We start from the raw sequence: 26,739 nt of genomic DNA, 5'->3' as shown, positions 1-26,739 counted from the left end.
CTATTGCTACATTTGTCATTTAGACGACATTACCAACTTGCTTGCTTGCCCTCTGAAGCTTGGTTCCTCTTCCTTAAAATATGCCGTTTGGGGCAAAAGATTTTAGGGACATTTTGAAAGAAACTTTGGGTAATATTAAACTAAACTATAGAGCAGGGGTCCCCAGACTTACCGGCGTTTGGGCCGGTTCCCACCGCGCTGATCGCGCGGTGGGCCGGAGGACGGGGGAGCGCGCGCCTGTGCGGGCCGGCGGGCGGGGGAGTGCGCGCCCGTGCGCATGTGCACGGGCACTTACTGGCGCAGCGGTGCGCTTCCAGGGTGGAAAAGGCGCCGAAAATCCGTTGTGCACATGCGTATGGGCCTCCCCCGACCCGGAAGTGCACCAGAAATGACCTCTTCCGGGTCGGGAGAGGCCCATACGCATGCGCATAAAGGATTTTTGGCGCTTTTTTCCCGACCCGGAAGAGCGCTGCCGCGCTGCGCGCCGTAAGAGCGGGCGGCGGGGGTCGTCGCGGGCCGGATTGGCAGGCCAATTGGGCCGCATCCGGCCCCCGGGCCGTAGTCTGGGGACCCCTGCTATAGAGTCTCCACCCCCATTGTTCAGCCCATACACTGAGGTCCAGCGCCAAGGGCCTTCTGGCGGTTCGCTCCCTGCGAGAAGTGAGGTTACAGGGAATGAGGCAGAGGGCCTTCTCAGTAGTGGCACCCGCCCTGTGGAACGCCTCCCATCAGATGTCAAGGAAATAAACAACTACCGGTACCTGACTTTTAGAAGACATCCAAAGGCAGCCCTGTTTAGGGAAGTTTTTAATGTTTGATGTTTTATTGTGTTTTAATATTCTGTTGGGAACTGCCCAGAGTGGCTGGGGAAACCCAACCAGATGGGTGGGGTATAAATTAATTTATTATTATTATTATTAATTGAAATTAACAGATTAAGTTTTATTACCTTTTATTTAGGGTGGTATATACCTATACCATTGGGGCTATTGAGAAACAATGGATGTATCAGCATGCTGAAGGGAGCACTGAAGTTTGCAGGGAGACAGAAAGCAGCTTTATCTGCAAAGTAGGTCAGTGAGGACTGAGTAGCCATGAAATGCTCTTTATGGTGGAAGTGAAATCAAAAGGAAGAGAGGAAAGCACTGTGTGGAGGGAATGGCTCTCTGAAAGGAGGAAAGGTATGCTGTAACACCATATGTGTCCCATCAGTTGTACATTTCTTTTAATCTGGAATTATATTTATCTTGGAATATATGTCATTTTTTGTTTCCTCCTGGTCAATGGTGGACATATAAATTAAAATCAGTCTCTAATATTATTGAGCAGAACCATGACATGCCATACCTAAGCTTTGGTTCTCTTTTGAACTTTCAACGGCATGTAGAGATGGAGCTTGAATTGGCACTTAAATAGCTTTACAGCTAAGAGTAGACAGTTTGGACACAAAGCATGCAGGTAAGACAAAATTTGCATGCTGCCTATTAATAGTCCAAAAGTTCTTAGCAGTTTGTCCAGGGTGCAAAAACAGATTATAGACCCACCTCAAATTTCACATTTCTCAGGGTGCATTAGGGTTTTAAAATTATATCTCTGCACCCCAACAGTGAGTCACTTGTGCACATGACAGTAGAATATTCAACCCCTTTGATCCACCCATTGGGGGAGTTTAGTTCAAAAAGGTTCAAAGTCCACTGAACTAGTGCGGAGGAGTGGCGCTAGATTCCCCCTTAAGCAGCTGATGGCAGGTTTTAGTGTCTTGAAAGAGTTGAGCAGTACACTCCTCTGGATTGTGGATTCAAAGAAATTGATGAAAGCACAAACATTTATTCTAAAAGAATATCTTGAATTTTTCCAAAATTATAATAATCCTAAATATAAACAATAGAGTATAATAATTGTGCGTCCTTATGTATTTATTATTGAAATAACCTTCATTCAGGTAGTATAATGCAGCATTAAGACGATACAAAAACAAAACAAGCCATAATGTCTTAAATCGAAAGAGTTCAGGGATCCCTAGCAAAACCATCAGGAGTTTAGCGGCAAAACTAGACTTTAAAATATGCTGCACAAATTTTACTAAGTGTTTTTCATATTTCAAACTCCTATATTTCTAGAAGTACAGACAAGATAATATAGTATACAATGTTATACTTGTTTAAGTATAGATTGTTTAAGAAGATTTCACCTTCACATCATCCGTATTTCACATGTGATTCCACAAACATAGCACTTCCATGCTTCCAAGTTTTGGGGAAAAAATAAAAAAATTCTTCATTCCTAGCCAGAAAAATCATTAAGAATGTACATCAGGTATTCTATGCATATGTTTTAGAAAGATGTACGATTCTAAAGTGGGGTGCTGATTTCAAAACATGGAATGTTTAAAACCAATGTGAGTCATCTTGCTAGTTTCTGAATGTTGCTAGATGTATTGCATCCCTACCAAGTTTTTATCACTGAAGGCTGGCGTTATGAGTATTGGGGACAGTGTTTGCTCCCAAAATATGTCCCTTGTCCTACTGCCTCGCCGCCCACTCCAGGAGTGAACTACAGCCATTACATTTACATAAGAAAAAGTGACAGGAATCTACTCAGGGTCAGTGACTGCTGGGTTTTCTGCTACTAGTAACCAAAATCACTTAGTTTAACCAAACCCAACTAATCTGGATTATTGCAGCCCATTTACCTTATTGCAGCTCCATATACCTTAACAGGAAATATTTTCAATAACCACATCTTGAGTTATTTTCCTATTTTGTCGCTAGACTAAAACCAGGGTTTGACTGTTGTACGTACACATGATAGCTAATCCAATATAAACTCTTGTTTTTGTAAGACAATCGGGAACAAAATGTGGTTTGCGGTACATGCACAGGGAAGACGTCTTGTTGCACAGGCAGAGTTCAACTTGTGGAGCATTGAATACAGCCCAGTATCTTCCAAACTAGAAGTCAAAGATACGCCTCAAGTACAGGGGACCTATTAAGCAGCAATCATCTTCAAATCCCCCCACCCCCAAAATGATATAAAAGCAGAGTTCTCAGAGACAAAAGTCTAGCAAAAGACGTCAATCCCCATAAACAGCCTCTCTGCATTTACCTGGATTCACATCCCTTGCTGTCTCAGTGCTACAAACCCAACCAGAATGTACAGGGCATCTTTTATTATGCATGGGCATGTGACTTTGCATCCATGATCGTGAAGCCGTTGTTACACATGGCTATACCTGGAACTAAAACTGGATCAGGGTCACAGTATTTAAGGAAGTGTCTCCCTTAGAGGAAAGCAAAGAGAAGGCCTTTTGTTGATTTGAGCTACAACTTCATCTTTGTTTTCTTCCTCCTGCAAAACTAAGGGACAGGGAAGATTGGGGCTTCTGGGCCTGCTTGGCACAAGCTTGTGGTCCTCAGCAGTACAGCCTTGCCTCAATACTCACCATCTAACATGGGGAAATGCTTTCTAAATATCATTATGAATTATTATTATTATCATTATTATTATTTATTTGTAACCCGCCCATCCGGCTGGGTTTCCCCAGCCACTCTGGGCAGCTTCCAACAAAGATTAAAATACATTGATCCTTTTAAGAATCTGTAGCAAGTGACTTCTATGGTATGCTGGCTGTGTCTAGACTTGTCTTCTCATCACCTGCGCAGGCTGGGGCTGGTGGCAGTTGTAATCCAAATTATCTGGAGGGCACCAGTTTGAGGATGCCTGGAATAAATCCAGGAACCTGGGAATGATTTTTTTTACTATTTTAACTATAACTTTCTGAACGGATGCAGTAATGCTCTTCAAGAAGTGGACTTCTTTGTTCAGCTGTATTCATAAAGTGCAAGCTGTTAATTTGCAGGAATGGTGAGGACAGGTCTTTGTTTTGTTTTGTTTTGTTTTTTGGCATGACATGCATCAACATGTTTTCGCTAAGCTTCTTTGGGAACGGTACTGCTGTCGACCAACTAAACACTAAACTAGAATTCTAAGTTAAATAGAAATTGTCCGTTCTGTATGGCTCTGTCAGTTATTAAAGGAAGATGAAGCAATCCCATAAATACATTACTGTTCTTAAATAGGAGAAGCTAAATATGAGAGGTTATTTTTCCAGTTAAGATTCTAGCTTACAACTATGTTACATCTGTACCTTAAGTGCACAACTCTATTTCTTTGGACTTTTCTCTCTTTCAACATGTAGTCATTTGTCACCTACTGACTGGCTGTCACTTCAGACAGTAAGACAAACAGCTTCGTCCGAATCACGGTCTTTGGTGCTATCCTCGCTGGGCAAACATCCCCCTCCGCTTGGGGACCGGCAGCTCATGTCCTCCACACCTGACTCCTGATCACTGTTGGCAGAGAGATCTGGATCGGAACTTTTCAGGTTATCTTGCGTAAGAATCAGGGCCGAGTCTTCTTCATCTCCCTGTGATGGGCTCCGGGAGGAGAAGGATTTCAGATTGCCTGTGTAATCCTGGGGAGTGTTAGCGATGCTGTCATTGGAAGTAGAATGTCCAAAGTCGTTGCTTCCATTTTGTTGTTTTTGCTTTATCTCACCATTATTCAACTGCCCACTTGTAAGTTTGGCCAATCTCTGCAAGACAAGAAACAGTTCATTCCCCATTTTTCTATCTTTCAAAGCATATATATCCCGCTCTTCAGCAAGAAAAGCTCCCAGAATTACTCACATATCGATAAAAATGACACAATCCCTGCCCTGGCACCTCACAAAAGGAAAAGGGGACAGCAAGGGAAATATACCGGTACATCCCATATTAACATTGTTATTATTTCCTATTATGCTTATTATTTCTCAAGGGCCATCAAGGCCTTAAAATAAAGGAAACAAAACAGCAAACAGTCCGTTTCCATCTTAACTAGTCAAAAAGGATGGGGGGGAGTAAAGCAAGCAAACTCAGGCATGAAATTATTGGTTACAATAAACATCAAAATTTAGTGTCTGAGGATTATTTTCCTCTTCTCTCCCCATCCCTTTATCCTTTTGTGTAACATCTTGCTTTTATTGATCTAAGTCACTCTAGGAGCCTTTCTGGGTATGAATGAGTATAAATGCTTTGAACAGAAAAATAAATATGAAGACCAACATGAAATATAATGGAATGGATTGAGAGAGACTGGCCAAATGAAGAGCAGTGGAACAAGTTTCCTCCCCTGGAGACTTGGAATACTGACTCGCACCCATTCCCCCCCGCCCCAAGCAAAACATCTTTTCTTTTCTTAGCCTGAGAAAATGTGTTTCGATACGGTCCAATTTTTGGAGGGTTCTCTTTCATCTTTGGAAGGACATTCCTGACCCAAGTCTTCATTTTTTATTTTGACATAAATGTTTGGTACCAAGCTACTTGAAGGTCTGTCTAAGCCCAGCTGAACTTGCCAGGGATTTGAGATCCGCTACAGAGGTCCCATTTGTGCAGTCTCCATAAAATAAGCTAAGGCTAGTGTATATAAAAGACAGTGCCTTTTCTGCAATGGCCCCATGTCTATGGAACACACACCCTCTGTGCTCTCTCCTTAGTCTTGTGTAGGTGGGCTCTAAAAACAATTTTTAATGAGAGCGCTTAACAGGCAGTAGTTTTACTGCTGGCTGCAATATATTGATCTGAAATGTTTTTACTGATGCTATTACACCTCTGATTGTGCTGTTTATATTTTATACAGTTTGTAATTGTTTTACATGTTATAAGTCACCACGGGGGAAATGTTTCACTTTAAATGGCAGCTAATAACAATACAATTATATGGGGGGACAGGAGAGAGAGGATGGGAAATCATAATAAAAACAAGAAAAAAAATGTCTTCTGTCTCTTCACTTTCAGGATCAGGGATTGCGAAGTATTTGGTACTATTTCGCTGGTACCATAAACACTGACAGACATTGGGAACAATCCATCCAAAGTCATAACATTAGCTTTAGCTGGTGGGGGTGGGGTAATGCAAGTGCTCCAGTCAAGAAAGGGAGATCTGCATGCCGGAGGTGCATCTTCACAATGATGGACTCAGTTTAGCTTGATGGACACATCCCCATCTGGGACCACCAGCTGCATGCAACGCACACATGTTGAACTGGATCAAAGCTGGCCCACCACACTGACTTCAAGAAGCATAGTGAAATGTAGTGGTTATAGAATGTTGACTAGGACCTGGGAGTTCAATGCCCTGTTCAACTCTGAAAGCTCCTTCACTGGACGAGTCCCAGTTTCTAAGCCTAACCTCCCTCACAGGGTAGTTATAAGAATAAAAAATGGAGAAGGAGAACCACATAGACCACCTTTGTTCCTTGGAGGAAAGGTGGGATTGTTGGCACCCGTCTCTCTCTCGAGACAATGGCATGTACCTGGGGATGAAGTCAAACCACTGTGTTAGCTGCACTGAAGTGCAAGCCTGGGCAGTGTGGATGGAGGTCCTGGGCTGCCCAGACAACAAGACCTCATGCTGGGCCTTGTTGATGATATCCCACAAGGCAGCAGAGGTAAGTTCAGAGTTTTCCTTCTCCTCAATGGGTTACCACCCCAGGTTGATGAGTCCCATCTGCCCCCTTTATAGCACATGCAGAAACCACCTTATTGACCTTGGACCCACTATTGGTTTTGTCCTCCAGAGCCAGTCTTCACATGCAGAGGAAGTCCCTATCTCACGGAGGGTTTGAGACCCATCAACTACCCTCACCTGGTTTAGCCAACCAGTCGCATGCTGACAGCTTCCAGGAGCTACAGGTGGGAGCTGAGAGCAGGCTGGGGACCAAAGGTGGACAAACTACCCCAGAAGGAGCATGAGATGTTCCCCCACCAGAGGGGTTCCCCTGTCCTAACACCCCAAAGGTGGGATAGAAATGTAATAAAGAAAGATACCTCTTCTAAGACCAGTAGCTCTTCCTCCAACTGTTGTGTTTCTTCCTTCACTGCCAATAAGTACTCAGTAACAGACTGCCGCGGATGCAGCCCTTTTTCAAAGCGGTTGTACATTCCACTCCAGAACCTGGAAAACGAAAGAATGAAGTTGCAGGACGCAAAGGGAAATCCAGTACATGCCTATTCAGGAGTGTGCCCCACTGAGTTGTGAGGTAACTTCTACCTAAATGGGTATAAGATCGCTTTTAAGGCCCAGCACAGACCCCTGTGCTATACTAGACACAAGTTTAATAAGGGGGGAAGTTCTTCAAATTTCAAGTTGGCACGTGAAAATCCTTGCCTGCCTTCTATCTAGGGGCTATTTTTAACATGGAAGTCTGCAAAGCCATGCAGCTCAAAAAAAATATTCCTGGATTTCTGAGACATTTCTGTTTGGGAAATTGACACATTTCAGCATGAAGCAGCTGTTGAGCAATCAATATTTCACAAATTGCCGCAAGCAAAAGATCCCTGAAACAATGAGCGTGTTGCAGTGGGAAGGAACACCTGATGTATAGGCAGGTGTTTCTTCACATAACCCTGAGACGCTGGTTCCCCCCATGACCTACTCTTGTTTACTCTGTCATTGTCACAGACCTTACCTACATGACAGTTCCCTGGTCAGCCTGAAAACAGTAGTCTCAGAAAAGGTGGGGTATACTGTAAAGACATGTTGTGGACAACTTGTGTTATACTTATCCACCGTGTTGCCCAGTTCCTCCGGTTACATGCAACCAACGGTCTGTTGCGTGCGCATAAGCAGATCAGTGCAGGGTTAAGTAACAGTCAGAGGTGGATTCAGAATAGAGCTGTTTAGAAAGGGCTTGTGAAGCTATTTTAAGAGGTTCTGTAATGCTGTAGGTTCTAATGATAGCACTAAGTGGATTCCCGTCAACACAACCACCCCTTTCCCAAATCTATAGTAGTTCAGTTTAATTCTCAAGAGGCAATGTTAGCTTAAAATCAACTTTTAAAAAACAATTTCCTTGGGGAACAAGCAATCAGAACAATAAAACAGCACACCCCGTAAAGGAAACCAATGAGAGATTCTGATTTTTACCATTTGCATTTGTCCATAACAGATTTTCAGCTTTTGAATTGTAGCAATAATAAGTATTACAGTGGTACCTCGACTTACGAAGATGATCCATTCCGCGGTCGTCTTCGTAAGTCGAGGTTTTTGGATGTCGAAGCGTGCGGTCGGCGCATGCGTGAAGCGTGATTTTGCACTTCTGTGCATGCGCCAGGCGTGCGCGGCGAAAAGACTTCCAGAGGTTGTCGACTTCGGAAGTCGAAACCTTCGGAAGTCGAAGTGTTCGGATGTCGAGGTATGACTGTATTTGTAAATTCCCATAAATATAATTTTAGGGGACTGGATGTGCTCATTTCAGGGTCAGCGATCCTCATAGCACATCAGGCTTAAGCCTGCAGCTCCGTTAGGCATTTGGTGTCCATAGCTACCAAACGTGTGAAGGGACCAGAGAGTACACGTGGGGCTAGCTTCACTGCCACTGACTCTGCCATGCACGCCAGCCCCACCTGCTGCATGATTTGCTTCAGTTTGAAAGGCACTTCTGGGCATGTCAGTTTCCAACATGAGGACAAGACCTCTGATTAACCAAGCTTTCCCATCCCTGTGGCGGAAACCCTACGTGCTGAGGAGGGCCCCTCTTCAGACTGCTGGTGATGACTCATCAGCTTGTAGGCGTGCCCACCACATCCTGTAACAAGTCTTGTGCCTTTCAGCTGACCCCTTCATGTGGTTGGTGTTCATGGGTACCAAATGCCTCAGCAGGGCCCATCTATGCTGCAGAAGGCCTTCTCGGTAGTTGTGCCTCCCCTGTGGTGCGCCCTCCTGTCAGATGTCAAAGAGATAAACAATCATATGACTTTTGGCAGCCCTGAAGGCAGCCCTGTTTCGGGAAGCTTTTAATGTTTGATGTTTCGGTGTGTTCCTTTATACTTTGTTGGAAGTGCAAGAAATATATTATTACTATTATTATTATTATTATTATTATTATTATTATTATTATTATTATTATTATTCCACAGGATCATAGAAAATAAATATAAATTCTAGCTTGGGGGGGGGCTAGAAAAACAAACTTGAAAATAAGCAAGAAATCTAGGAATATATGTAAGTGGCCATTTGGGAAGGAAGTCCTACACAGGCATTTGACTTTAAAAGTGAGAACTTCAATTATTCTTATTAATTTGTTTGTTTGTGTCCCGCCTATCTGACTGGGCTGGCCCAGCCACTCTGGGCAGCTTCCAGCATGTATAAAAACATAGTAAAACATTAAACCTTAAAAAACTTCCTTATACAGGGCTGTATACAGGCAAGAGAGAGAGAAAGAGAGAAGATGAAAATGTGTGTGTGTGTAATATGCAATATAATTTAAGGATGACATTTGCTGGAAGATGTTAGAAATCAAACCACAGGATACCTGCCACATAAACAAGGTGCATGCCTTATAGCCTTGCTACCATGCCCAACATTGGTGCTGATGGAAACAGGTGCTTTTAGAACAGATATCCTAATACAAATTTATTTCAGGACTGGCATTGACATTATTTCTGGGAACAATCCAGCGATACAATGCAAGTGAAGAGTCTATTTAGCAAAAAACTCCACATGGCTTTATGTCTCCTAAACGGAACATTATCACATTATTCATACACCGGAATGAAACCTGGGAAACAAACAGCAGCATTTTGTCCTAGCATTTTCTGTTAAGAGAACATCCAGTGGCCAGATTGTCACTTACTTGTAGATAAAATGGCAGGGTGCGGACTGTGGGTGCAGGGTCCGATTATGGTCTTCCCTATACAGCGGATTCACATAATCTGCCCGATTCTTCCACAAGTGAGCCCAAAGTGAGTAAGTCCGCTCTTGAATCCTGTGAGTTGATTTGAAAGACAAGTCCATGAATACAAGCCCAAGCCAAAATACACTGGTGAAAGTAGGTTAAGAGAGCAGCTATTTAGTTAGGAAGGCTAGAATTCAAATGCTCTGGACTGGGTACTCTTTGATTCAAGCTCCCCTATTCCGAATGGAGAAGGGTTAGAGGAAGGGTGGAGAACCTCAATCCCTGGGGCCAAAAGTGACCCACCAATCCTCACTTCCCAGCCCTTTGAACCCTCTCCAAGGCACATCCCTTTCCCAGGCTGCAGTCTTCACTGGCCCTCGAGTGCTTTTGTCTGGCTTGAACTTGTCCTTGGCCTTTGATCGTGCTTCTTACTTACTTGAGTGGAAAGGGGGGGACGCATGCACACACATGTTTGCATAGAAGCTGCTACCTTTTGCATGGCTGACATGCAGCCTACTGCACAAAGTTGCACCTGCTGTTCAGTCCACTTTTTGTTCTGGGCCTGCTCACCACTTGAATACAGAGCAAGCTTTCCCACATGATATGTCAAGGCACTGTCAGGCAAGGAATGTCCACATTGAGGAATTAACTCAGTGTTTCCCAAACATGGGCCACCAGCTGTTTTTGGACTACAATTCCCATCATCCCTGACCACCGGTCTTGCTAGCTAGGGATGGTGGGATTTGTAGCCCCAAAACAGCTGGACACCCAAGTTTGGGAAACAATGATGTTGCCAAAAGTGCACTTACAAGTTAGGAAAAGGCAGGGCCATCAGTCCTACGTCTCTCAGCTACACCTAGGTGTGCACCCAATGAGGCAGTTGCCGCAACGGAGAGGCCCCTCCCTTGAACCCCAATCCAAGCTGCACACAAGCAGGCAAAGACTCTGCCTATGTGTAACCTTCTGCTCCTCCCTCTTCAATCCTCTCCTGGTCCTGGGAATCAGTGGAGCTTGACTGGAGGGAACAGGAGAAGGGGGTGTTGAAGCCCTTGACTCTACACCAGCCTGACCTCTCTCTTCCTCCCCTACACCTGGTCTTCACTCCCCAAACCTGCAGTTTCTCCTGCCTCTGACTCTTGCTTCCTGGCTGTTACAGGTTCCTTTCTTCCAAGTCAATCTCCAACCCCCTTCTGCTGGTGCCCACTCGTCAGTGTCCGGCCAGTCCCTGGCCGAAGGGAACGAAGCCTTTGAATTGAAAAAATGTTGCTCACCCCTAGGCTAGACGGTACATTCAACTCTAAATCAAAGCCAATGAATAAAAGTGATATAGCAGGGGTGGGAAACATGTGTCCCTTGAATTCCTATTAGCCAAGCTGGCAGGGGTGGATGGGAGCAGGACTCCAACATCACTGAAGGTAAGCCACAGCAGTCCAGCAGGCCTAGGATTGTAGCAAGCGTGAGACGTTTGAAGTCAAAGTCATGGCAAAACACAGGTCCTTTCTGTTCTCAACAAAGGTATGTTATCAGACTTCCATCTAGAACTCCTTGACCACTGGCTGTGCTGACTGGAGAGTTGTAGTCCAAAAGATATGGGATTAACTAGGCTAGGAAACCTGATATAATTTATGGAACTAGGACATGGAGGGCAAAAGATTTTCATGGCCAAGTCTGCACTTTCCAGTTCCCCCCCCCCCATTCATCTAAATGAAATACAGCTCTCAAGGGTTGAATGGCCTATTGTGCATATGTATTGTTTAAGTGCTAAGCATGCCTTACTTCAGCTCTCGCCTTTCCTTCTGACAGTTGCACAGGAAGTTCCCAAACTGGCACGAACAAATGTGATGCTGTATGTGGATTAGGAACCTTTCATTGAATTCAAAGGCACAAGGAAATTGTTCCATAAGCTGCCAAACACACTCGATGAACTGATCAATAACTGGAGAGATCTCCTTTGGGTCTCCATCTAAATTGCCATACCTAAAACAATCCCAAAATGAAAAGTTAATTCATAGCATATGATCATTTTAAATGAATGACACCCTGCACCATTGCAAGCCCAGTCCTAAACTTCAATTTAAATAATTTTTAAAAAGAAAAAGATTACTTTGGTGCCATTCCTAGCACTTCAGAACCAAGTCTGAAGTTTGCCTTGGCTGAGGCATGAGAGTCAGCCCAAGCCTGAATAGCTAACATCTCAATTTATTTGCATACAATCAGAAAATAGTTTGCCTACATACTGTAGTCATACACAAGGCAGTGTTTGAACACCATAGTTTGAAACATTGCTCAACCACTGCTGTCCCTCAGTTGAAGATTTGCTGCCCCATACAACATAACAGTTATGGAAGATTTAGCTCATAGCTCAAAGGCGCAGCTATAGGAATTATTTAGAAAGTGTTGTTCATTTGATACCCAATGGTAGCAACACATTTCATTGGATGTAGCCTCATGAAATCTACACAAAGCAAACCATACTTACCTGTGATTAAATTTATGGCCAAATGAAACCCAGTCTTTGTCAATTAATACCTAGAATGAGAAAGGTATGTATAAGTAGCATGCAAAGAAGCTCACATGCATTTTAAGAAAGCAGACAATTATCTTCAGTGTCAGTCTAAGGCAGGGGTGGGAGACCTGTGGACCTCCAGATGTTTTCAGACTCCAACTACCATCAGCCCCAGCCAGCATGACAAGTGGCCAAGGATGATGGGAGTTGTAGTTCAGCAACTCCAATGGGGAAAGTAAAAAAGAGGTGAGACCCATGCTTTCTAGCCATGAGTCAGATGGAAGTGTGGGTGAGCCTTCAGCATAGTAGACAATACTGAGCAAATGGGCAAATGGTTGACTCAGCATAAGGGAGCTTTCATTACTCCTATGCTACACTTGCTCTCACAGAAGCGCATAGAACCAAACCACTAGATACTTAAAAGTAGCTTTAAAATACTTTTAGTGTTAAGGAAGCCTCTGCTATACTAAGTCAAGTAACTACAGACAAGTAACTACACAGCTTGTTACAAGTCCCCCTTTTTCTGCAAAAGCAAGCATGCTTACCATAAACCCTTTCATAGTTCTGTAGTATGGATCTACAAGAAGGCTTGCTATGGAGCAAACCTGAGCTGTCCGGTCCCATCCATCAGAACAGTGAACAAGAACACTCACTCCTTCTTCAGCAACAGCCTAAAATACAGAGGAACATTGAAGAGATATATAGCCAATAAAATGCAGAGCAGTAACATTTCCATCATTTGTGTGAAGTACGTCAAACTGGTGCAGCCAACTCAAAGAACAACTTGCTTGGATTTGCAAAGTTTCCAGCTACAGTTTCCCAGGATCTCTAGGTATTGCTTGAAAAGACCCCTGTCTGAAACATGTGCCTGTACATGGGGTGCAGACCAGCAGAGACCAGAGGTGGGGAATCTGTGACCTTCCATATGTTGCTGGACTCCAACTCCCATCAGTCCTTGTTGGAATGTCCACTGGTCAGGAACAATGAAAGTTGTAGTCTAGCAGAATTTGGAGGGACACGAGTTTCCCATCCCTGGTGTAAGCAAAACTTAGCTAGATGGACCAATCATCTGACTCTGTCTCAGGCAGCTTCTTATGTTCCAGTGTTACCAAACAAAGAACTCTACAAGTCAACATAATGCACTGGGCAGATCTTGGCTTTGAACAGCTTGTCAAGATGTTCAAATCAGCTCATTGATCCTGTGTCAGGGGTTGCCATGCTGTCCACAAAGGCTTTCACTGGTGCCTTTGGGCAGGAGTCCCAGACTATAAAATTTCATTTAAAAAAAAAAGGTCTCTAGCTCATCATTTTGTGTTGTACCACATAGCTTGTGGAAGCCATTCTGTGACTGGTGCCTCCAGAACACTCTCAAAATGTGAGATATGCCCACTGGTCCAAAAAGGTTGGCAACCCCTGCTCTATGTTCCCTGGTTGTTGGGAGTTTGGTGTCAACAGCCACAGGTACACAGGATAGGTAATGGTACCTTGGCCAGGACAGAGTGGGCTACAGGGACCCGTGACACAATTTGTTTCAGTAACATGGTACCTGTTTGTTACAGAGCAACACCGTCTACTTCCCTAGCCTCAAAGTGCAATACATTTGGGCCATATACATATCTTACATAATAAATCCCTGAAAGCAGCAGCAAGCCATCAGCATAAAACCAGGTCTTCTGAATCAGCACTATTCCAATTTATTTCTAAAAAGTACATACTGCACCTTAGCAATAAAGATGCCAGCATCCATGATGGCTTTGATATGCTTTAGCCAGCCTGAGTTCTCTAAACCCCAGAGGAAGTCACTCATCGAAGGAGATCTCAGCTCGCAAACTGCAAAATACACCAGCTTCAGTAAAGAACTCTGTTTATAGCCAGTTTTACGTTATTGTCATTATTATTAATGTTTTTTAAAAATTTGTATGCCGCCTTCATCTGCAGATCTCACGGCAGTTCACAACATAAAATTGCAACATAAAAACCACAAAATACACAGAATCATAGAACTGTAGAGTTGGAAGGGACCACAAGGGTTATCTAGTCCCATCCCTGCAATGCAGGAATCTGTTGCCCAATGACTCAAACCAACAACCCTGAGATTAAGAGTCTCATGCTGTAACGACTGAGCTATTGGAGAAGACATAGCAAAAATAAGAACGACAATAAGAACATTGTCTTTTCCAATACATAGCACATGAAAAAGGGGAATTCAAAAAAGGACTGGGAGCTGGTTCCCACATGCATAATCGTAGCTTTTAGTGCAATTATATACAGGTGTACTCAGAAGAAATTTAACAGGGATACAATGCCACATAAAGGAGCACAGCCTTCAGGGTCACAACAATGAGTTGGGAAAGGTGTGTATACACCCTCTTGTAGCCAGGAGTGCCTAAATAGGTTTTCATCTTTCTTCAAATGCACACACTATCGAGTAATGCAGGATCAATCTGCAATGAGCTTTTATTTTTGGAATGAAACCAGTTTCTTCAGAAGTGCTTTTCAGGGGCAGAAAATATGCAATAGATCTAGACTGTGTGAGGACTAAAAAAAAAAACCCTAAGTACTCAGTCTCCTTTGATTCTGAAATAAGAGGTCATGTGTATACAATCTCACAACGCTGCAGAATGCTTGCTTACACATCTAGGGACAAATTTGTTATGTGTATAACAAAGCCCAGATTTTATTTAAATGAAAAGCAGTGAGGGGAGGCAACATGGGGGAGGGTTGCTTTTTACCTACCATGGGTGGTATTCAACGAAGCAGACAAACTGCAAATTGACCCTCATAGATAGTTTTTTTTAAAAAAAACCAAGGGGTAGAAGGCCACTGTAATGAGTAGCATCATACATGTCATAAGCTAGAAGCTAGAGACCCTGGGGCGCGGGTAGTGCTGTGGGTTAAACCACGGAGCCTAGGGCTTGCTGATCAGAAGGTCGGCAGTTGGAATCCTCGCGACGGGGTGAGCTCCCGTTGCTCGGTCCCTGCTCCTGCCCACCTAGCAGTTCAAAAGCACGTCAAAGTGCAAGTAGATAAATAGCTCCAGCGGGAAGCTAAACGGTGTTTCCGTGCACTGCTCTGGTTTGCCAGAAGTGGCTTAGTCATGCTGGCCACATGACCCAGAAGCTGTACGCTGGCTCCCACAGCCAGTAAAGTGAGATGAGCGTCGCAACCTCAGAGTTGTCTGCAAGTGGACCTAACGGTCAGGGGTCCCTTTACCTTTGGAGACCCTAAAGGAATTCAACTAAAGCCAAAGAGAATGCCAGGAGAATGGTAGCTTGAAGGATTGAAGAGACGATAACCAATTTGCAGAGCACCCAAGTTTAAGGCCAGATCTGTCCCATAGGATTAAGCTCCCAAATTTAATCCCAGCCATCTGCAGCTAAAGGATCAGGAGTGATGTCGTTTAATGTGAAAGGGCCCAAGGTCCTGAAGAGCCACACCCAGTTGGAATAGGCCAAGAGTAGCCAATGTGATCCTCTGAAGATTCTGTTTGACTCTGACTCCCATCATCCCTGACCATTACCTATGTTGACTGAGGGTTGGAGTCCAACAACATCTGGAGGATGCCATGTTGGCTATTCCTAGAGTAGAAAATCCTAGCCAGATAAGCAAATATTCTGCAGGTACCTGTAAATTTGACACTTGGACACATATGCCCTTACTTAACCCAGAGTCCTTTCAGCTAACCTTCCATCCAGTGATCTATCACATAAGGCCATTTTAAAAAATGGCATCTCACAGAACTCCTGATGGCCCACTGTTGACAGCAAGAAATCTGTCCAATGATTTATGTATCCATGCAGATGGGAGCACAAGCAATTAGCGGCTGGATTCAAACCGAGATGGCTGCCTCTTGTTTGCAAAGTGCAGGATAAAGTCAAAATAGAGCCTTCCTCCCATATCAGAATCAATATTTGCTCTCCACTTTACTGAGCAAAGTCCATAAAGTCCTAAATTATAGGCCTGCAACCATACAGACATCAAGAGAACTCCCGCTGGTGTGGAGTTCAACTGTGAGAAATTAAATAACTAAGCAAAAGCTCCATTAGATTGCACTGGCACCGTTATATCCACACCAAAAAGAATTAATCTATAAAAAGGGTCTGCAAAGAGGAGAATCTGGGACAGATCTGGCCCTAAGCACAGGAGACAACCCTCAGTGGGTGGCTGTGTTTGTGTGTGACTTAAATATCTGGCAAGCTCAGCAACTCACAAGATGACCTTATTTCTCTTTCCAACAGGGAAAGCTGGTGGCTGGTGAGGAATGCAACCCTGCTAACTATGAATACTAGAGGAAGAGATAATGACCGGTCCAATTTTTTTAATTTACTTGATCAGGAAGCATAACAGAACCGAGATGACTCAGCCAGTAGAGCATGAGACCCTTAATCTTAGGGTAGTGGGTTCGAAACCCATGCATTGGGCAAAAGGTTCCTGCATTGCAGGGGGTTGGACTAGATGACCCTCGTGGTCCCTTCCAACTCTACAAGTCTATGATTCTCATTTTTGTATCCTGCCCTTACTCCAAAAGGCTGAGAATAGCATATGTGGATTAATCTCATTTCACCCTCACAATACGTCTGCAAGATAGGTGAGCCTGAGAAATATGTCTCATTGCTTCCCCCAAAGAATTGTGGGAACTGTAATTTATTAGAGGTGCAGGGGCTGTAACTCTGTGAGGGGTAAAGTACAGTTCCCATGATTCTTTGGGGAGGAAGCCATGTGCTTTAAATGTATGGTTTTGATGTACAACAGAGTCACTTGCTTAATGCAAATTCCCACACCCAAATTTTAGTATTCTGCAAAGAACAGCTCTCTTCACACTCCCCTTTCTGATATCATATAAAGCACAAGTGTGCACAGCTCATTTCATTCAGGTATGCACCCAGGAAATTTTGTCTTTTTGGATCAGAGGGCAGACGTGCTCAGGTAGAGCAGAAGTCCCCAACCACTTTGGGCCCAGGAGCACATTTTGAAATCTATATAACTGTCACGGGCATTACAAAGTGCCCGTTTCACAGAAGAAAAACTGGTGATGCTCCCCACAAAAAACACCAAAACCCTTCAAGCAAATAAACAAAAAAGAAGGCAACGCCCTCCAATAAAAATACCGTAGGCTTCCTCCAAATAACAACAATTTTTTTTAATAAAAATGTAAAGGGGCAGTGGTAGGGGCCCTCAGCAGATGCCAAGGGGGCTCTCTGAGGGTACCACCGTGTCTACCAGGACCACACTGGGGACAGGGCAAAGTCCACATTTTCAATATTTGTTGCTGAAACACAGAAGTACACACAGCAGATGACTGATCATTTTTAACCCTCTCCCCTTAGGATCTCGCTGCACCGAAAAGCATGTGTCAAAGATGGGAGAGGGCACAAGGTAAAAGCACAGATGAGGGGGGAAACCACAAAGTTTACCTTCCAGCATTTTTTGGAGACTGCTCCTCATGACATGGATGTTCTCAATACCTATGAACTGAAACTTGATGTTGGAGTAGTTGTCTTCGTTCTCATATCCTTTCCCAGCTGCTCTGTTTGCCATTGCATTGAGCTGCAGAGGGGGAGTCAGAGAAGAAAGAAAAAACATGGAGCTGCAGAGGAGATGGTGCTCATTCTGCTACATGACAAAGAAACAGCATGCAGTATATACAAAAGCAGGAACACAGGAGATATCCATCGCATATCTAATTACTAAAGGCCACCTTTTAAACCTATTTGCACAGGCAGGAGGAGGGATCAGAGTAAAATTGGAGCTTTCTTTGATGTTTGAGCTGCGAGAACTAATAGGCTCTTATATTTTTCAGCCCTCAGGTCTTTATTCCAATCTTACTCCAAGTGCTAATCAAGACGCACACTCTCTGTTTTATCCTCACAATGACCCTGGAAGGTCGGTTAGGCTGAGAGCTAGTGACTTGCCCATGGTTCCCCAGTGAGCTTGGTGGCACAGTGGGGATGTGAACTTAGTATTGTACTCTGCAGACTAAATCAATCACCCTAACTACTGTGCCAGAATTGGTTCTCAGTTGTCATTACAACCTGTGGTGCAATATGGGGTGGCAACACTTTGGAGCAATCAAATTTTGCAAGAATACCTGGGGTCCTCTGCCTACAGGCTGTCAGGGGCTAGACTGAGGAGGAATGGTGGGAGACGCCCCCCCCCTTCTCCTGAACCTTCCTGAGAACAGGAGGACAGTATAGATTTAGATCAGTGGTTTGCAGAAGGGCATAATTCAGAGGCTGCAGAGGACAGAAGCTGGGAAATATTGGAAGAGGAACAGCAGAAAGAAGAAGCACCAAGGGAGAGACAGCTGACAGACTCAGTGTCTTTGGAAAGCAATCCTGGCCACCACCCCTTCCAGGACCAGATGGGCATTGAAGGTAGTAGAACAGAGAGTTCAGCGGCAGACGGCTCAGATTAGCAGATGCAGGACTGACGTAGAATAGGCGAGACGAAGGGGGGAGACTTTACTTGGAGCAACACTATTTCTAGAGAGAGACTGCATTCCTTTGTCTCTTGCTGTGATTATTGAATAAACTAATTGGTAAGACTCTTCCATTTTTTTATCTGCTTCTTTGCTGCCACTGGGAGAGTGACCTGATTCCCCAAAGCCTGACACAGGCACACAATTGAATCTCAGACAAATTTCAAACATACACACGCAATCCCTGTCAGTTAGGGCCAAACCACCTGGTGTGGTACCCACTTCTCATGGTCCCTAAGCATAACTTTTCAGTGGCAGAGCACATGCTCGGCATACAAAAGGTTCCAGCTCCAATACACAAGATATCCAGACAGGGCTGGTTAAGACCCCCTCCTTGATACCCTGAAGAGCCACTGCAAATCAGCATCAACAATACTGTGCTAGAAAGACCAACAGCCTGACTCACTAGAAGGGAAATTCCTATGCCTCAATATGGACTACCATCCCATACTTATCTGGGCTGTGATCCAGAGACCCAACTGGGATGCAAATTGGAAAGTAACCCCCATTGAACTCAACGGACTTACTTCTAAGTACATATATGTCTAGATTTGCACACCCTCATTTTTCCTGGTGGCCATATCCATTGCGAAAATCAAGCCTGCTGCAATTCCCCCCCCCCCCAATCATGCTAGAATGTGATGGCGTGCTGAGAACTGGCTGTAACGTATATTGATGGATGCTTATTTTAATGCAAGTGGCATTGGAAAACTAAAACAGCAGCTGCTTCTTTGGCAGCAAAATAATCACGAAGGCATTTCCAACCAACGAAGCATTTACACTTTTCTCTTAGCACCTATGATCGTGGTTAGCACCCACCCAGTCCTCATGTTGTAATGCCCACTCCATATATTATGGTTGCCACTTTAAAAGGGGAGAACATGAAAATAAAATACAATGGCTATTTCCTATCCAGTTGCATTAACATTTATTTTTGTGCTGTTGAAGCAAAGACTGCTTTTAACATCACAATATAGCCAGAAGATGGCACTATCTCTACAGTACCGCAGTGGATTTACATAAATATGCTGAATGGCTCTCAGATGCTGAATTTTTGATGGCCTGCATTAATTTGCTAGGGTGAGGTAATTAGTAATAAACACTTTTTAAAAGTGAGGTAACTCAGGAAGTTTTATGATTTCATAGGCGCAGGCGCAGAAGAAAATTTTCAACTTACTGACAAAATAACAAACTTTATCACAAGTTGAAGAGAGAAGAGACCCTTCCATCCTGGGCCCTTCTGCTTCCAATGTTAACTTTGTCAAATCTATCAGAGATAAGGATGCATCTCAGATGCATTCAAAAAGAGAAATCAGTGGCAGATTTGCAGTTCTGACCACAGTGCAAGTAAACTGGGACAAAACTCACACCAGAATCCAATGCATTCTACTGCAGGTCTGAAAGGCTTTCCTAATGATAGTTAAGTTCAAGGGCTCTTATTGTATTTACAGCATTGGTGTTATAGCAACTGCCCATAATAACCAAGTTAGAATGTTTGCTAGCATTCCGTGACAGCACAGAATGGCTACCAGTCAAGTAATGGCACAATGTAGAGAGCTCATAGCATCAGGCAGCTGTAAAATTATTCTGCTGCAAGTTTGGCTGTCTTGACCTGCAGTGATCAGGTTTGAGACAAGCAGTTGGCAAAGGAGAGGGAAGGAGTCTGATTGTACTACCTGATGCTTTCTACCTGGCATTAACTGGAGTTGGGAAGTTGGCTGCACAAGTTACTCTCTCTGCACTGGTCTTTCAATGGAAAGCAAATCTTGCTGAATTGCCCCCCGATCAGGGAAGTTGGGGGTGCTCAACAATCTGGTGATGCCCATGACTACAAGCTACAGCATTCTACTTCAAAAGTACTTTATTTTGCAATATGGAAGAAGAAATCAAATCATGCAATAGCCTTTCCCAGATATTTGAAAGAACACACATACGATAAGCTTGCATACATCAGTGTTGGGCCATGCTCCTAAGATGCCGATTCTGCCACAGTGTCAGGTCATGGAGCTACATGTAACATCCTCTGGGTCCAGTGCCACTCCCCACCGGCTTCAGCAACCCATAATTTATAAAGCATAGCCTTAGGACTATTTGTTCGCTGCTCCTCTAACTCCAGAACTCACAACAAAAGGGCTAAGCAAAACCATATTTCCATCTTTTGAGATTTGTAGCAGCAAGCTCACAGGGCACTTCAATGCCACCCAGTGCCATCCAATTCATTCAGATGACCTCTGACATACTTCTACAGGCATGCTATTGTAGATCTTCTGAGACGCGTCAGTCTGCAATCGGCATTAGCTACCACAAAATAAGCACATACACCACAGAGTACAAATTTTCTTACTTTTGGCCGTGTATCAACAACATAGATGAAATCACTTCCTGGATTTGCTTTCCTGATCGACTGAAGCATCTGTTCATCTTCAAGGCATCGGGCACTGAAGCCTGAGAGAGGCTGGCTACTCCTGCATATGGAAGCCTGTGAGGAAACAAAAACAGACAGAAATATTCAAGTTAACACATTTAGCACAACCAAAGGTAATTTACCATCTAGAAATGGAAAACAAACCCCTCTGATGCTTGCCACTTGAGAAGTAAAAATGTAGCCTATATCAGGATTAAGCACAGAACTGCTTTGTAAACCCCTTTGAGGTTTACTACACTCAAGTGGTACATAAGTTTTATGAAATAAATAAAATGAACCTCAGCTAGGCTCTCTTCTTCTCCCCCTCCCCCAGCATATCTGCTGATTTCAAGGAAGTACCTATTACGCACCTCGACTGCATTCCCACACATGATTCAAGACCCAGGCAAAGGATTCAGCATTAATATCCCCAAAGGCTCTGTAAGAACTTTCTCCTTGTGCATCTCCCAACTCTTACATTCCAGTTACTACAAATATATGAGGTTGTAGAACTGCGTAAGTGATGCCTCCCCTCCAGTGCCTCCATTTCTTCTCACTCCAATGGGGAAGAGAGACTGACACCACTGAGACCAGAAAACAGCATCACTTACAACAAAATCTAAACCATGCTGAAAGGAGAGCCATAGAAAATCTCAGGAACAACCCAGACATTATAATTAAAGAGGCAGACAAGGGTGGAGCTGTCGTCATCATGAACAAAACTGATTACATCCAGGAGGCCCACAGACAACTTTCCAATACTGCCTTTTACATGAAATTGGACTCAGACCCCACACAAGCATACAAAAAAGAACTGAACAAGATTGTCAAGGAGCTACCCCTACACATCCAAGAACAGATCCTCACAAACACACCAGCGGAACCTCGGCCAGGTACTTTCTATCTTCTACCCAAAATACACAAACCAGGAAATCCAGGACGCCCCATCATCTCAGGTATTGGCACCATTACAGTGGGTGTTTCCGGCTATATGGACTCTGTTCTGAAACCATATGCTATCAGTGCTCCCAGCTACGTACGTGACACCACAGATTTTCTGAGGAAAATACAATCTTTGAACAATCTTCCTAACAATACTATACTAGCCACTATGGATGTGGAATCTTTATATACCAACATCCCACACAATGATGGTTTACAAGCCATAAGGAACACCATTTCAGATAAAACCACAGCGGACTTTGCTACCAAACTCTGCCACTTTGTCCTTACCCACAACCACTTCAAATTTGGTGATGACCTGTTCCTCCAGATCAGCGGCACAGCCATGGGCACCCGCATGGCCCCACAGTATGCCAACATCTTCATGGCAGATTTAGAACAACGTTTCCTAAACTCCTACCCACTCAAACCTCTCTTGTACCTGCGATACATTGACGATATTTTTATTATCTGGACACATGGACAACAGACCCTGGAAACCTTCCACCAGACATTCAATGACTTTCACCCCACCATCAACCTAACAATGAACCAATCTATGCAAGAAATACATTTTTTGGACACTACTATAAAAATACAGGATGGACGTATAGACACCACCTTATACAGAAAACCAACTGACCGACAAACATATCTACATGCTTCTAGCTACCATCCCAAACATACCAAACAATCCATCGTATACAGCCAGGCCCTACGTTACAACCGCATCTGTTCCAACTCTACAGACAGAGAATCTCACCTAAGAGATCTACAGCAAACCTTTTTAGAACTAAAATATCCACCTGATGAAGTTAAACAACAGATCAACAGAGCCAGACTGATACCTAGAGAGAACCTGCTGCAAGACAGACCCAAAAAAGAAAATAACAGAACACCACTAGTCATCACATACAGCTCCCAAGTTAAAACAGTACAACGCATCATCAGAGATCTACAGCCTCTCCTGGACAATGACAGCTCCCTTTCTCAAGCTCTGGGAGGAAGACCTTTCATTGCCTACAGACAGCCACCCAATCTTAAACAACTCCTCACCCACAATAATACAACCACCAGACTTAACATGGACACTGGTACCAGAGCCTGCAATAAACCCAGATGCCAACTTTGCTGCCACATACACCCGGACAACATCATTACTGGCCCCAACAACATCCAACATACCATCTCAGGACTATTTAATTGCTCATCTTCTAACATTGTGTATGCCATCAAATGCCAACAGTGCCCTTCAGCTCTCTATATTGGACAAACAGGCCAAACCCTACGCCAAAGGATAAATGGACATAAATCTGACATCAGGAACCAGAAGACAGAAAAACCAGTAGGAGAACACTTCAATCTCCCAGGACATTCTATACAAGATCTCAAAGTAGCTGTCTTACTACAAAAGAATTTCAGAAATAGACTGGAAAGAGAAGTTGCTGAATTACAACTTATCACCAAGCTCAAAACAATGGAGGGACCTGGTTTGAACAGAGATATCGGATTCTTATCTCATTATACATGATAAGCGATCTTCAGCCATCTCAACCCTTGCTTTTTCATGCGAAACCATTTGCAGTCGTTTTCGGTCATCAACAGCTATCAGTCAGTCAATCACCCACTTCCACCACCCTTCTGAGTGATCTCCCCTCCCCCTCCCCATCCCCACCCCTCCCCACCCCTTCTCTACATAAGTGCCTGGGGACTTCTATTTCACTGTATCTGAAGAAGTGTGCATGCACACGAAAGCTCATACCAAAATAAAAACTTAGTTGGTCTTTAAGGTGCTACTGAAGGAATTTTTTTATTTTACTTCGACCCAGACCAACACGGCTACCTACCTGTAACCACTGAGAAGCTAAGGAGCATATTAAGGTGCATAGAGATGGAAGGGGCATTGCAGGTAATCAACTCCCTGCTTGATGCAATTATCATTTGTCCCTCAAGGTTTTTAGCTAGTAGAAAATGAAGAGTCAGTCCAAGTGAAATAAATCATTGAAAAGTTTTAGTCCCACACTTACATTATTCTGCTTGTAGTAATAGGAAAGTGCCGGGAAACGTCTCCTGCTGCGGAATTTAGAGCTCCCCATAATGATATGGGCAGTGGCTGATTTCGGCACATACACTTCGGTGGGGTAAGAGTCACAGACCTGTCCAAAAGCAGAAGGAAATCAAGAAGAGTTCCTTGAAGCAGAACATAGCATGATCTTCTGGAAGACCCACCTAAGGATAATTTCAAAGGGCCTCACAAATAGTCATACCCATATCACTCAGTACATTTAAGAAAAGGCCAAGCAAAAAATAACTGAACAAAGTTTGAAAGCTTGCACTGTCTCACAAAAAACACAAATTCCATATTTTTTGAGATCAACAGATAGAGTGCTTTATATGTTAGACCTGGGTGTTTTTCCATGCTCTGATGCACCACCCAAACCAGCAGTTGTATATCCCCTTTCTGCATGCTCCTGAAAGCTTTCTGGTAAAGAACTCAAAATTCTGTTAAATGAACTCAAAAAATTCCTTTATTCCCAGAAGCAGCACTCAACAGAATGACAGGGGGAGCAAAACCAAGCATGACAAGATCGTGTCACACAACGTATTTGTACTCTGGCCCAGTTCAGACATCACAATGTTGCTCTAATAAATTATGGTTTATCAGCCAAATAACAAACCATGTGCCCCTGCACTCCCACGCAGCTCAACCACTAGTCTCCTGTACCTGGATTTGACGCCTATACCCGGGCTTTTAAACCACTTTCCCACTATTTCCAAAGAGCGGAAATGATTTAAGTGCTGTTTATGAATCAAGATAAAAACAACAACGGAAACTGTGGTTTAACAAGCCAAGGTGTAAGACCCAAAGCTGAAGGCATGAGAGAAGAGCACATGAGCACACAACTCCATAAACCATGATTTATCAGTCCACAATCATGCCTGAATTGTGCAACATAATTACCAGAGGAATGCAGGGATAGTGAGTGTTCATTGCTGTTTTGTGTTCTGCATATCAAGTATCACACTTTTGGTAGCAGCAACTCACCCTGTAATCTCTATTGACATCACTCAGCTGCCAGTAATTATTTGGGACCCCCATCCGATTATACTCTTCCTTCATGTTTGTCAGATTCCAACCTTGCTCTCGCTCTTCTTTGTTTAGCTTGGGGTTGAAGGAAAAACAGTACAACTCTTCATATTTAACTGAAGGACAGGGAAAAAGAGACACACACTATTTATCCATTTGATTTATTATTATTGCATCACAAATACCAACTTTTATTCGCTTAGTTATGCCAGCTGTCACATTTTTCAAAGATGATAACCAATGAAGCTTGCAATTCGTTAGGGAGGACTGCACTTGTGTATATGAATAATCCAGATGGGATTTCAAACAAGCTCTGTATGCTGTCTGTCCAGACACTTTACAGCCAAACTTTGCAGACAGCTAACCTTTTCCCTGATTGGGAGGGGAGGCAGGCAGGGAGTCTGATGTTTTATCCATCCATTTCTTGCTCTTGTGTTTTATCCAGTATACTTGTTCCGTTAGCAACATGTCATTTGATTCATTTGCTCAGACCACTGGTTTGATGTGCCATGCTTGCTCCATTTTTCTCCTGCTGGTACTATGTAACGGGCTGCAAGCATACAGGTGGCCAGAGGCCAGTTGAGTGGCTCTGGAATGTGCATCATTACCACTCTATTGATAGAACAGGCCAATGGCCCATCTAGTCCACCATATTGTTCTCACAGTGGCCAACCAGATGCCTATGGGAAGCTCTCAAGCAGGTCCTGAATGGAACAGTGCTCTCCCCACTTGTGATTCCAAGCAAATGGTATTCATACTGCCTCCTATAGTGAAGGCATGTTGAGGCAGGATCCAAAGTCTCCTTGTACCTCAACATACTGCAGGCCTAAAGAACTAAACCAGCCCTAGAGAGGGAAACCAAAACACATCATGTCAGGGAAATAAGAAAAAGCCATCTTCACTTCCCACGCAACTCACATTGAGCCAGCAGGGCAACATGAAGTGGACATGAGCTCTGGCATGGATTCTCATGGAAACACACTTCCATAGAATTGCTCTGCCCACCTATTACTTGGGCAGCAAATAAATAAATAAATAAAATTGGTCGATGAGCCCTGCGAATTGCATTAAAATGTTCATTTTGGTTCTTAGATGGCGTTTATTGTTTGAACACAAGTCAAGCAAAAAGAAAAATACCTGGTCAACTATAATTTTATCTTACGACATTTATGAGCCACCTTTGTATTCAACAACAGAAGACGTACAACAAGATGAAAATTTTTTAAAGAACAACTGCACACCAACACAACAACAACAAAATAAAGGAATACACCAACTGTAATATAATTTCTTAAAATAGCCATAATCAACTATTTTGAGTAAAAGTGTTCCGCATAGCTGCCAAGTTATCCCTTTTTTAAGGGATTTTCCCTTATGCTGAATAGGCTTCCTCGCAAGAAAAGGGAAAACTTGGCAGCTATGGTGTTCTGACAAGTCAATTGACAGCATTATGACCATCAGCTGATCAAGATCCCAACCCAGCTGATGGCATAAGGCACTATAATTCTATTATCCTTACTTTATTATTGCTAACTTTCCCCAAAGTTTTATTCCCTCACTTAACTTCACATTTAAATAGGACAATTTCTATACTACAAAGTGC

General features: G+C 43.5%; 1 protein-coding gene across 1 annotated transcript in view; it reads right to left on the bottom strand.

Annotated features, from left to right (window-relative positions):
- Positions 1-1,904: 1,904 nt before the first annotated feature.
- Positions 1,905-26,739, bottom strand: part of MTMR7 (myotubularin related protein 7) — a 38,056-nt gene continuing 13,221 nt past the window's right edge. The window contains exons 4-14 of the mRNA XM_035114210.3: positions 25,095-25,252; positions 24,076-24,204; positions 21,047-21,181; positions 17,639-17,771; positions 13,945-14,054; positions 12,770-12,895; positions 12,198-12,247; positions 11,495-11,695; positions 9,677-9,808; positions 6,870-6,996; positions 1,905-4,594 (exon numbers count right to left, since the gene is read on the bottom strand). Coding sequence (XP_034970101.3) covers positions 4,229-4,594; positions 6,870-6,996; positions 9,677-9,808; positions 11,495-11,695; positions 12,198-12,247; positions 12,770-12,895; positions 13,945-14,054; positions 17,639-17,771; positions 21,047-21,181; positions 24,076-24,204; positions 25,095-25,252 — 1,667 coding nt within the window. The 3' untranslated portion in view covers positions 1,905-4,228. The remainder of the gene's footprint in view (positions 4,595-6,869; positions 6,997-9,676; positions 9,809-11,494; positions 11,696-12,197; positions 12,248-12,769; positions 12,896-13,944; positions 14,055-17,638; positions 17,772-21,046; positions 21,182-24,075; positions 24,205-25,094; positions 25,253-26,739) is intronic.

This window comes from Zootoca vivipara, chromosome Z1, assembly GCF_965207765.1.
Source record: "Zootoca vivipara chromosome Z1, rZooViv2.hap1.1, whole genome shotgun sequence".
Classification (NCBI taxonomy): Eukaryota; Metazoa; Chordata; class Lepidosauria; order Squamata; family Lacertidae; genus Zootoca; species Zootoca vivipara.
Note: the sequence above shows the minus strand (reverse complement) of the source record. Positions and strands in the feature narration are given on the sequence as shown.